A 13169-nucleotide genomic window follows, 5' to 3' on the forward strand; every position below is an offset into this window, starting at 1 on the left:
GACATCTCCGTGTTTAGTCCTTTTAAGCGGTATTACAACGATGCGTATAACAAGTTTATGCTCCAAAACTCTAAAAAACGAATTTCGATCCAAGACATCAATGTACTTGTTTGTGCTGCGTTTCCAAAAGCCTTCTCAATTGAGAATATCCTGAGCGGTTTTAAGAAAAATGGGATCTATCCCTGCAACCGGATGTGTTCGGTGACCATGAGTTTTTATCTTCCTACGTGTCGGATAGGCTGAAACCCCAAGAAAGCGCGGAAATCCCCTCTCCTACTAGTTCAGATGAAGCTGAAGGAGGTCCCTCCAACCTGTCGACCGACCAACCATTAACAACCGACATGGCCTCGAAGGCTGTCACGCCAGAAGTCGTCAGACTGTTCCCGAAAGCTGGACCAAGCCCAGAGTAACCTAGAGGAAGCAAAAAGCTCTGTAATAAAATTCTCACTGACACGCTAGAAAAAGAGCGCCTTGAAGCAGAACGTCGAATAAAAGAAGCCAAGAAGTCAACGAAGAAAAGCAGAGCTGGACGGATGGGAACAGCAAAAAAAAACATCACGGCGGACTTGGATGATGAGGAAGACTTCGTGCTTAGCGATACAAGCAGCGATAAGAGCCTTCACATCGGAGATACTGACAAGGATGTTGAGGCTTTTTTTAAGACTGGAAGGAACTGAAGATTGCGAGTTTGTTCTTGTCAAAGTAGTTGGAAAGAGGATGACGTCATATTCTGTTGCAAAGGTCTTGGTAAAAGACGAGATTGAAGTGCTCTTTTGAAGAGGATTTTTTCCTCTTATAAGTTTCAAGAGACGACTGAAAAGGGAAGGGTCAGTCTTGAGGATGCTCTGATGAAACTGCCAAAGCCTATCCCATCTGGAGGAACAGCAAGGCAGGCATCACTCCACACATTTAAAGTTGATTTTTCTGGTTTATTTTACTAGATTGATATATTATTGCTCGATTGATAAATATTTACTTGATATGTTTATACGAAATATACAGTCGAAGATGATGTCCGTCTTGCCCTCTCTGGTGGTCCGTCTTACCAGCCCCTTCAGATAAGACGGACCTTTTGACCTTTCTTCCAAAATATGCGTTTTCTCAGAAACCCTTTGGAGAAAAAATTTGAGAAAAATAGCAATTTAGCGGGGATGAATTAGCAATCCGACGGAACAAATTTCGTTCTGGTGTCCCAGAAACAGAAAAGGCAGCATAGAAAAACCGTTACTGGGTCCGTCTTACCTGTATCTCCCCTATACATGGCAAGACCTCCTTTAGCAATGTTGCAACGGTTTATATGTTCCATTTTGTAGCCATGGACATCCAATAGCATTTCATTGCCAGAATCCAAAAATGTATCGTATAAACCAACAACATCAGGCTGTCCATCCGAAACAATTTGTCTTTTAAAATTATCTATTGACGAAGAGAGGCCCTGAATGTTAAGCTGAATTGCAGATAGAGAATAATTTCCTTTAGTAACCTCCCCCCCCCCAAATCCGAAACATATTTGCTATTACAAATAGGGTTTATATTAATCAAATTTTGGTTAGCCTGACCCTCATAATTATTTGCAATACTAATTACATCAAAAGGGTTATTTTCAAGCGTGCAAAGGCGTCTCTCACGTCTTAAAATTTCAACAAAAGCAGGTTTTATTTGGAGTCCATTTAAATCACCAGATGAAAAAAAAAAGAAATCTGTACTTAGATCTATTGCAAAAGAAAAACTTGTCAAAGTATTACAAACACATAAATAATTAATAACGCAGATGGTATTGTCGGGATAACCTTGAGCATGGAAAGCGAAAAAATAAAATAAATAAATAAAGTAAAAAATGAAAGGAAATGAAAAAGAAATTGTAAAAATAAAAAAAAATGACCTGAAAGGCATACAAATCAAGAAAATGTTAAGCAGTCACATACAAATACATCACCGCAATCAAAAAGTGACCTGATTCTGCGAACGGAAGGGTCGCTTGGCCTTTTCACAAGAATATTACCACGGTCTGTCATGGTGTCATGGTATCATGGTCATGGTGATTCACACCAAATTTGTATCTCGCCATGTTCAAAATGTCTCTTTGACGCTTTGTTAAAGCCTAAGTGACGTATACACCGGTACGCGCTAAGTTTGCTTTTTCTTTGAAGACTCTTCGGACAATATCTTTGCTCTGAAACTTCACCATTATGGGAGCTACATTACCAGAACCATTAGCGCTGATCACATTCTACTGGAAGCGAAATACGCTTGTAATATGACTTTCCATTATAGCACTAACACATAGCTTCTGCTTAACCAAATCAATCACAATGCTATTCAAGTTTACACCTGGCTGTTGTTTCATACCATGTATTACGAGACTATCGAGCAGAACTTCTTGGTCTCATAATCGTCAAGCCTCATCTCTATGCGATTAACGCGCACCTCAAGATTTTCAATCAGTGTTTTCAGCGTTGTGAGTGATTTTTTAAGCTTTTCAAATTTAGGATTGTATTCAACCGCAATAGAGTCGTACACTTCGCTGACAATTGTATCCGCAGAGCCACCACCATTATTCATTTCTGCTACTTTACGGGCTATATCATTTCTTAAACTCAACTTTGTTTTACCCAACTCAGCCTGCACCGTAGCCACTTGGCCAAGTAGGCCTGAAGTCGCAGATTCAGGGTCAGCCAGAGTAATATTCATAGCGGCGAAAGTCTTACTTTTACGATATATATCAGTCATCGACTCTAGCTCAGCGAAAGTTTAATCCACTCCTTTCGATTTGTTTTTTGAGGCCTGCTGAAATTTAGCCTTTTCAGACGTGATATTTGACTCAGCGACTATATATTCACTATGCTGACCGTAGCAGAAAACAAGGTATTTGGAATCTCCAGCACCCTCAGCTGTAACTTTCATTACTCTTGATGGCCAGAGAGGATATCCTGCGAAATGGGCTAAAACCAAGTCGAAGTGCTTAAACTTTGGCATTTTAAGGTGGCAAAATTAAACCGCAAAAAGTGTGAAGTGAAAAAAAAACTTGAAGAAAAACGTGACGAAAAGTGACGTATGACGAAAAAGCCGTTATAGCTTTCAGGTGTCAGATCTCTAAGCGGCAGTACCTTCCATTTTGTTAACAATATTGTCCCAGAAGAGCTGTTTATCCTTCTGTGCTGATCGACGGCATTGTCTTCGGAGCTTCTTAAATTCCTCGGACTTCGGGCAACCCATTGCTTACTTTTTCTCTGCCACCTTCATCGTTTTGTCCAATATCCACCTTTTATATTGCCGCTTTTGGTGGCATAGGGTGGCTTCAGTGGATGATTTAATTACATCAAGAAAGTTCTGCCATTCGTCTTCGATGCTCGTACTCTTCCAAATTGAGTGTAGAGAAGTGATTCGATAGTTGGATTCTAAAATCTTCCTTTACACGTAGATCCTTGAATTTGGATACATCTAGGCGTCGGGGTGGCTCTATTTTCCATCTCGCAGACAGGCGAGAGCTCATTGAGAGCTTTAGGAGGCTGTAATCAGACCAAATTTTAAACCCAGTGTATGCCCCTCTGTAGACTCGGCAATTTGAGATGGTGGATTTCCAACATTTGGTATGAGGATATAGTCAAGCTGGGCACTTTCTCTTCCATCTCTGGAGCTCCATGTAATCAGATGCGGAGTTTTGTGCCTAAGCCAAGTGTTCGCTATTGTTAGGTTGGTGACCATTGCCAGCTGGGTAATTCGGCGACATCTTACTCCAAAGCCAAAGGGGCCAATCGCGGTCTCTTCAGAGGTCATTCTCGGGCCTATTGTCCCGTTCAAATCCCTAGCGATGTATAGGAGATATCTCTTTGGAACTTTCCATAGATCTGCGTTTAGGGAGTTGTAGAATATATCAGCATGGGATTCAGGGGAATCGCGAGTTGGAGTATATACGACAATGACAGATATATTAAAGAAGCGGCTTTTGAAACGAGGTCTAGCTATCCTAGCAGAAACGGGTTCACATTCGAGCAAGGCAGACGCCGAATCTTGGCTGATGAGGAGGCCCACTCTACTGAGTGCAGAGCCATCCGTGGAGCCTGGGTTGAGAAACTAAAACCAAGCTTCCATGTCTGGAGTTTTTATTTCTAGGGAGTTGACGATACCGTTAATACGTGTCTCAGTCAAACAGAGAATGTCGTGTACATAACATAAAGCTTCACCAACAATAATGATTGGGTCATCAAGCACTTTATAGAGCATACATTCCAGCAACCCACACAGAGGGATTATTCTTTTGTCAGAATGGGGTCGACTCGCTTACTTTTCGAAAAAGGCGCCAAATACCCTGACACATCGCCTGTCAGGAATGCAGTAGTATAGATTGTCAAGGTGGTGTCGGCTCGGTTACTTTTCAAATGAGTAACCGTATCCTCCGACGCATCGCTTGCCGGGAATGCCGTAGCATGGGTCTCTTTTTCGTGGACTTCTTCATTCTATGTTTCTTGGGAATACATTTGACCCACATTTCTTCAGGCCATGGGCAACCTGCAAAGCTGTTCGCAGAGGCAGATCTGGCTAGGCGATAACGCGAGAGGTCCACTCCTATGCCACTTTGAGGCCACGCAAGCAGGATTTCCCTTTAGAGGACAGGGACAGAGGCAGGGGTCTATGGCAGTGCAGGGATGCACAACCATCCCAGGTCACTAGAACTACCCGGTCATTTGTACCCATCCTAACCTCCTAGAAGCATAGTGTCTTCTCACTAACGACACTCAATATTATCTATAAATATACGGGCCAAAGGGTGATTAGGTCAATTATCAAAAGATTAATCATCCAGAAGGCACTAGCCAAACCGGTTCCATATTAAGTTTCGGTTATTACATTCCAGAGTGGGACACAGGTTGGCAAAAAAAAAAAAAACATGATCCCCTTCAAATTTTCATTGGTTCTGATTTGTTAAATGGTAACTGTTCTAATAAGGAACGATTCAAAAAATAATATCATACAAAACAGTTTTTCTTGATGCAAGTACTCGCTGGAAGTTCTTTGGAAATGAGTTAGTTGAAAGGATAATTAGATCAGTTTACAAGTTTTTTAAGGGGGGGGGGCTCTAGCGGATTTAACAGGTATCTTTTGAGGCGGGAAATAGGTTTTTAGCTTCATATCAATGTTATGAAAAAAATTAAGCATATCAGTACGTTTTTGCTGAAACACAGCTTATTCAGGCTATTTTAAAATTGCGTAGTGTTGCGACTCCTAGTGGCTCTCTTGGCAAATTCCCATGTTCTACAAAATACGCAAAAACATGACAATAGGAATAGAAAACAGTAATATCAAGACGGCAGTTAAAACGATGTTTCAGGAGCTTAAAAATAAGTCGTTTTGACAAGAGTAAAGATTTAGTCAGGAGTATTTCCTTTTAGAATGGGATATATTCTCTTCCTGAAACTGGCGTATTAAAAGAAGTTATTATTGACAAATAAAATAAAACTCATAGTTTAAAGCACCATAAGCGTCTAAAAATTGGACAAGTATACGGCAACAGGGAGAAATTTCTCTGCTTAGATGTATTTTGTATTTGTATTTGCTTATCTGAAGAGCTATCATAGCACAGAAAATTAAACGTTAAATTATGCTATTTTTACAATCACAAAGAAAACACACGAGATTGGGTCAAATACATAAGTAAATCTATTTTTTATAGTGTTTACTAGCCTCCGTGCCCTTCTCTTGTCAAATACAACCGCTGAAATTTTTTTGCAAAGTGCGTGGCATCAGATCAGAATTACTCGGAGAGGTTGTTAGTAGGAAAAGCGCCGACTAAAGGTTTTAGAAGATCAATATGTTATAGCGTAGATATCGTGGGCAATTCTATTAAAAATAAATTAAACTTTTATTTAACTAAAATTATGTTATTGTCTCATTGATTTTTATTGTATACAATTATGTTTATTGTGTACTTATTCTTTCCATTTAGAATATCAATTATCAAAATATATATATTTTTCAACATGCATTTGTTCTCACAAGCCAATATTTTAAGTTAATGGATCAGTGATAATAGACTTCAGTAGGATTATCACTTTTGAACACAAATAATGAATAAACAATTTAAGAGAAGAAAGTGGACAAGAAATACCTAATTTTGAGTATCACTCCAGTAGGAGCTCCTATTGACATGGAAGCTCCCAAGAAGCTAAATTTCGAAATTTTTTTCACTACGCCGTACTCAAAGGATCCGCCATAGGTTCCAAACCTGAAAAAGGAGAAAAATATAAATAATTTAGAGAATAACAAATCTTTTTCTTAAAACACATTTCTAGAATGAGCTAAAAAGTAAAAGACAGTTTTTAATTGAAAACCATGAATCTCGGTGAAACCGAGGGGCGCAAAACGGATTGGGCTTAACATAACATAGATATTAAATTTCTAGCTTCTAAATGCATAAAAAAATAAAAATTCGGTGAGTTGAGCAAAACAAGTTAGCAAGATCAAGTTACATAAAACCCAATTCGTTTTGCGTACTTCGTTTTCACTATTTATTTATAGATTCTTGAGATAAAACTTATTTTTCACTTTTTAGGCCATTTTGAAAAGGAGTTGAAAGAAGATATGTATTTATCACTTTCGAATTTTCTGCCTTCTCTAAAACCAAAAAAGTTTCAATGTTCTCTAGGACAAAAATGTATCCTATGTAAGATAGAAACCTAACTTACTACAGCCACAGGCAAGTGTCTTAACCGCTGCACATTCAGGTAATGCTTAATATTAAAAAAAAAAACAAAAAAAAAACAGATTTTTAACTGCAAGTAAGGAGCGACATCAAAACTTAAAACGAACAGAAATTATTCCATATACGAAAGGGGTTGCCCCCTCCTCAACAACCCACTCTTTACGCTAAAGTTTGACTCTTTGTCGCAACTCTACTTTTAAAAACAATAAAAAAGAAGCTTTAGCGTAAAGAGCGAAGCGCTGAGGAGGAAACAACCCCTTTCATATACGGAATAATTTATGTTCGTTGTTGTTTTTCTGTAATAATTTCTGTAAGTTTTAATGTCGCTCCTTACTTGCAGTTAAAAAACTTGTTTTTTAAAATTCAATTTCTGAATGTTTTTGAATTAATGCATGTTTTGATTTTGGTTCACCGCGCATGAATAAATAAAATGAAATTTGCATATTTTTTTTTTTTTGCTAAATGGCTTTCTCATAGTTTTAATCGGACGATTTTGATAAAAAAAAAGGGGTCGGGGATGAGGCCTAGTTGCCCTCAAATTTTTGGTTACTTAAAAATGCACCTAGATCTTTTATTTTCTTGCGAACGTTTTTGCTTGTAATAAACATACGTATCATACGAATTAACTTACGTAACGAACTTCTATATTTGTGTACTTTTATGACGTATCTGAGGGGGTTCACCCCCTCGTCAATACCTCGCTCTTTACCCCAAAACTTAAATTTTTTTCCCAAATCTTTAAGAATGACCCCTGAATCACAAAGACCGTAGAATAAATAGTTGAAATTACTAAAAATACTTTAGCGTAAAGAGCAAGGTATCGTGGAGGACACGAACCCCTTATATACGTAATATTTTGTGTTCATTTTAAGTTTTAATGCTGCTAAAAAAAATTATTTTCTCCTTGTTTTTTTTAATAATGTTAGAAATCCTGCACCCCCTTCATGGAAATTCTCTTCCCTCATGATAAATTCTTCCATGGAAAGATCCTTCCATGGAACCCCCTCCCCCCAACCCACCCCCACCCAGACGCGGAAAAGTCCCCCCTGAAAACGTCTCTACCCTTCATAATAACCATTACTATACGTAAACAATGGTCAAAGTTTACAACTTTTACCCCCTCCCCCTGGGACTGTGGGGGATTAAGTCGTCCCCAAAGACATAGTTATTAGATTTTCGACTAATCTGAACAGAATGGCTAGCTCAAAATTGTTTTCCGGTGACTTTGGGGAAAAATACGTGTTGGAGGGGGCCTAGGTGCCCTCCAATTTTTTTGGTCACTTATAAAGGGCATTAAAACTTTTTATTTCCATTAGAATGAGCCCTTTTGCGACATTCTAAGACCATTGGGCCTATACGATCACCCCTGGAAAAAACAAAAAACAAACAAACAAATCAACACGTATCCGTGATCTGTCTTCTGGCAAAAAATACAAAATTCCACATTTTTGTAGATAGGAGCTTGAAACTTCTACAGTAGGGTTCTCTGATACGCTGAATCTGACGGTGTGATTTTCGTTAATTCTATGACTAAAAGGGGGTGTTTCCTCCTATTTTCTAAAATAAGGCAAATTTTCTCAGGCTAGTAACTTTTGACTGGTAAGACTAAACTTGATGAAACTTATATATTTAAGATCAGCATTAAAATGCGATTCTTTTAATGTAACTATTGATATCAAAATTCTGTTTTTTAGAATTTCGGTTACTATTGAGCCGGGTTCGCTCGTTACTACAATTCGTAACCACGAACTGTTTGACTGTATGTTTTATACTTTTTGCTGCATCAAATTAATGGTTCATTACCAGTCTATACTTCATCTAAATCTAGCAGCAAAACCCGTCTAGTCATGCGTTTTGAGAGCTTTCCTACTTATGCTCAAGATTTTCAAACTTCAGAGGTCTTTAACTTCAGTCAGCAGACGACTTATGAAAAATATTAAGGGATATGGGACGGGGAGTACACAAGAGGGTGTATCGTTACGTTATATTATTACACTGTCATCCGAAGTACATTTACTGATAAAGTTTAGAAGTAATTGAGCATTCAGAAGTGGTCGAAAAGTTGACAAATTATGAAAAATATTAAGGGGGCTGCGAAGGAGGATATACAAGAGGGTGGAATTTTGACCTTACATAAACATTTGGCATGTGTCAAACACCAATTAGACAGCTTTTCATAACAAACCATGTACATTTTACGAATTAATATCTATTCATTAGTTCACTTTTTCACCAAGTTCTCGATTTAGCTGTCATTTTCGAGAAGTATCATTATTCGCTGAGAAATTGGGCTAGAAGATAATTGGACAACTCCAACTTATGGTGGGTTTTAATTAAGTTAAATGATATTAAAAAAATTTGGATATTTTTGAAACAAGCAGTCACATTATTGAGATATTGCCTTTAAAATGAGCAATTTAACAGCTCTCTACGATGTTCCAGTGCCAAGCTATCTGAGGAGAAAAAGAAAAAAGAGAAAAAAATATGCATTATATGCAGAATATCGTAGTTCAAGCAACTTATCTTGCTTTTCAAGCCAATAGATTTTCCTCGTTATTCAAGCTAAGGGACGGTAAGTTACCTATATAGGGGCTTCGGACAAGGCAGTAATAATGAACTTAATGTTTTGATCTGACATTATTTTCAGGAATTATGGGCTACTACATTTCTTAGTATTGGACGTGATCGTCTCTTACTAGGTTGCTAGTTACCACTGCAACCCGGACAAGTAGCATAATATTAAATTAAGTGGGGTGTATAAGCCCCCCCCCCACTTTGGTCATACACGCATTTTCTTCTTTAAAACAGTTTGGGCGAGCCAATCCCATCTTTGTTGATTTATTTGTTTGGAAGAAGCCCAAAACACGTGATTTACTTCACTATGCATTGCAGCTTATATCTTGAGCTTGAAACTGGATGAGTCACTTTACTAGGTCTTCAATAAAGTGGACATTCAAGTCTAAATCAAACCACGAAGATAAAGAGGGGGGAATAGTAGCTATATGGATATTGTTATTTCAAGCAAATGGCAAAAATAAATTTTCTGATTTTCTTTAATTGTAGAAACTAATTCTTAAAATGCAAAACCTGAACATCTGAAAGTTTTATAGCCTCATTCCTAAACTGCTTCGCGGTGATTTTCTAAGAACCAAAATAGGGAGTTTTTATCCCAATCAACTTGTTTCATCTGCTTGCAATATTCAGCTAGGTGTATGTCGATCCGAACAGCAGGAACATTTACATTGAATGCTCAGCTATATAGAAAACAAACACCTTAAGCGTCTAGTTCTTCCCACATAGAAGAAGAGGGTTACAGATCCAAAAAAGAAACGGTTCACCACTTTAAAAACAACCTCTAGAGTTTGGGAGTTTGTAAAAGCAGCCCTTCAATATTGTAAATGTATTAGTGTTGCATTAGTAGTAGTATTTGTAGTAGTGGTAGCACTAGTAGCGGTGGTAGTTGTAGTAGTGGTAGCGTAGCATGCAAATTTTGCCTTTTTATTCAATTGATTATCTCCCTTGTTATTTCCTGAAAGTTCCATGAAAAATAATATGCTCAGTCATTCCTGAATTACGCCTTTTTGACAATTCGTATACACATAACGTGATGATTTAGTTCATCACTTGCCTTAACATTAGAACGGTCAAGTAACTAAGTCTCTATGGATATTTGGTAATCAGCCCCCCCCCTCCCACAATCCGGCAATTTGCCCATTATGCTTTAAAAATAAATGTTACATTAAAACCAAATCAAAAGGTACTGTGTGTATTGTTGCCAAAGAAACACCTCAGTAATATATCGAGAACGACTGGGGGTATTAAGCTGACATTTTCAGGGCTATTACTATTACTACTTTTGCTCTTACAATTTAAATAAATCAAAAGAGTGTAAGTTTATCCAGGTTGTCAAAGTGCATAGCTAGAATTTTCGGGAAGGTATTAAGTTTTATTTTTCAGGTTAACTTGTGGAGGTATAAAACTAAATTAAACAATACTGTTTTTGTCAGGATAAAAAACGTCGAAAAAGCTTCCTCAAAATATATACAAATAGCAAGCCTAACTAAGAATTCTTATAGAAAAAAATGAAAATATGTAAAATATTATTTTGTCCATGAGAAAGATTATGTAAAAATATACGAAGAGAAATTAATTTGAATTTAAAAAAAAAAACAAGTAAAAAACAGAAGTAAAGAGCACCAGAACATAATTCAGACTTTACTAAAAAAAAAAAAACAAACAAATGGTCGTGGAATGTCAGTTTGATATACACATACTGATATTTATTCCTTCTTGTCTTAATAATTTTTCATTTATTAATGTCAAATATATGAAAACTTGTTTATGTGTTTTGGTGTCAGTAAAGTACAGATCATGTTTTGGTCTTAAAAAGGCATGGGGGGGGGGGGGTTTAAACCCTACTCATGTTAATTTTGCTCGTAAAGAGTTTGACTCGCTTATTTATATTAAATCCTGTTCGTTTTGGGTTTCATTTATTGATTGATGGTGATTTGTGGTAGCTTTATGCTTGTAAGTTTATTTGACTTTATTTCTGCTCCTTTTTGGTTTTACTGGAGCTCTATACTTTTCTTTGAAAAACTTGTTTTTGGGAAAAGTTTTTTGAATTAATATAATGAAAACGGGCACAAAATCATCAGCATTTTTCATTGCTAAAACAATAAATAACCTATTGCACTGCCTGCTACTTAAGATAATGTTTTAGTAATGGGGAAAAAACTTACTGAAATGACGCTTTGAGTTTTAAACCATCACCATCGAATTTTTTCACACCATTTAATGACACAAAACTGTGAGGGATTCCAAGGTGTATTGTTCCAGAGAAGTTACCGTATTGTGTATCTCGCACTAATTTGCTGCTCACGCCTGAGGTCAAACCAGCCTTCCACGTAAAATAGCCTACAGTATTCTTGTCAAGCTGGCTTCCAAAAGCTATAATTTAATATACTATGACCATAGTATACAAAAAATACAAAATAGGCCACGCTCTAAACAGTATGACGTACTGGAACTTTTTCTGTTGTTGAAAATTTATGAGAAAGCTGTGAAGAATGGAAATTTTTTAAGACTTCCAGTCTCTCAAAAAAAAATTTGTAACATTACTAGAGGTATAATCATTTGACAAAGCTATCAAAGTATGTTAAGAAAATTAAATCAAAAAAGTTTATCTGAAGGAACACAATATTTTAAAATATGATAGCTGATAGTAATGAAAGTAGTAGCTGATAGTAATGATAGTACATAGCTGTACCAATTAATTTAAAACCAATCGTTTACTACTTTACGTCTTTCTCACGAGGAAAAATCACAGTTAATAAGGAAAATATACAAAAAAAAAAGAAAAAATTAAACACACTGAATTTTAGTATACTGATACAAATTCGTCGGTCTCAAGAGTTATTGCATCTGGTATTTTGAATCTTTTGCCAAGAATAAGCTAGCCTATGTACCATTCTTGACCCTTATAATAGTAAAATAGAGTTTGAGCACATGATTGGAAGACAGGAAGTTAGAAAACGGACAATCAGATAAATCTATAGTTAGTATTTAGGATTGCTATTTTCAATTCTTGATTAGCTGGGGTCAAATCTCTCAAATAATAAATAACAAAAAACAAGTTTTTTTTTAACTGAAAGTAAGCAGCGACATTAAAGCTTAAAACGATCAGAAATTATTCCATATGTAAAAGGGGCTGTCCCCTCCTCGATGCCCCACTCTTTACGCTAAAGTTTTTTATTGTTTTAAAAAGTAGAATTGTGAGAAAGAGTCAAACTTTAGCGCAAAGAGAGGGGCATTGAGGAGGGGATAGCCCCTTTCATATACGGAATAATTTCTGTTCGTTTTAAGTTTTAATGTCGCTCCTTACTTTCAGTTAAAGAAACCTTGTTTTTTTTCATTTAATTTCTGATCGTTTTTGAATTAACACAGGTTTTGATTTTGGCTCACCGTAAAAATTTGCATAATAATTTTTTTTTGGCTAAATAGCTTTCTCAAAGTTTTGATCGGACGATTTTGAGAAAAAAGGGGCGCGGGGGGGGGTCTAGTTGCCCTCAAATATTTTTGGTTACTTAGAAAAGCCGCTATAACTATTAATTTTGTTTACGAACGTTTTTATTAGTAATAAATATACGTAACTTACAAATTAACGTACGTAACGAACTTCTATATTTGTATATTTTTATTATGTATATGAGGGGTTCGCCCCTCGCCAATGCATCACTTTTTACACTAAAGTTCAAATTTTGTTCCAATTCTTTAAGAATGACCCCTGAATCACAAAGACCGTTTAATTAGAATAAATAGCTCATTTAAAATTACTAAAAACACCTTAGCGTAAAGAGCGAGGTATTGAGGAGGGGACCAACCCCCTCATATACGCAATAATTTCTGTTCGTTTTGAGTTTTAATGTTACTCCTCACTTTCAACTGAAAAAACTTGTTTTTTATTTAATTT

General features: G+C 36.6%; 1 protein-coding gene across 1 annotated transcript in view; it reads right to left on the reverse strand.

Moving 5' to 3' along the window:
- LOC136032070 (dnaJ homolog subfamily C member 11-like) overlaps positions 1-13169 on the reverse strand; it is a 92962-nt gene that overhangs the window by 19243 nt on the left and 60550 nt on the right. The window contains exons 7-8 of the mRNA XM_065712193.1: positions 11440-11647; positions 6107-6223 (exon numbers count right to left, since the gene is read on the reverse strand). Coding sequence (XP_065568265.1) covers positions 6107-6223; positions 11440-11647 — 325 coding nt within the window. The remainder of the gene's footprint in view (positions 1-6106; positions 6224-11439; positions 11648-13169) is intronic.

The sequence above is a fragment of the Artemia franciscana genome, chromosome 10 (genome assembly GCF_032884065.1).
Source record: "Artemia franciscana chromosome 10, ASM3288406v1, whole genome shotgun sequence".
Classification (NCBI taxonomy): domain Eukaryota; kingdom Metazoa; phylum Arthropoda; class Branchiopoda; order Anostraca; family Artemiidae; genus Artemia; species Artemia franciscana.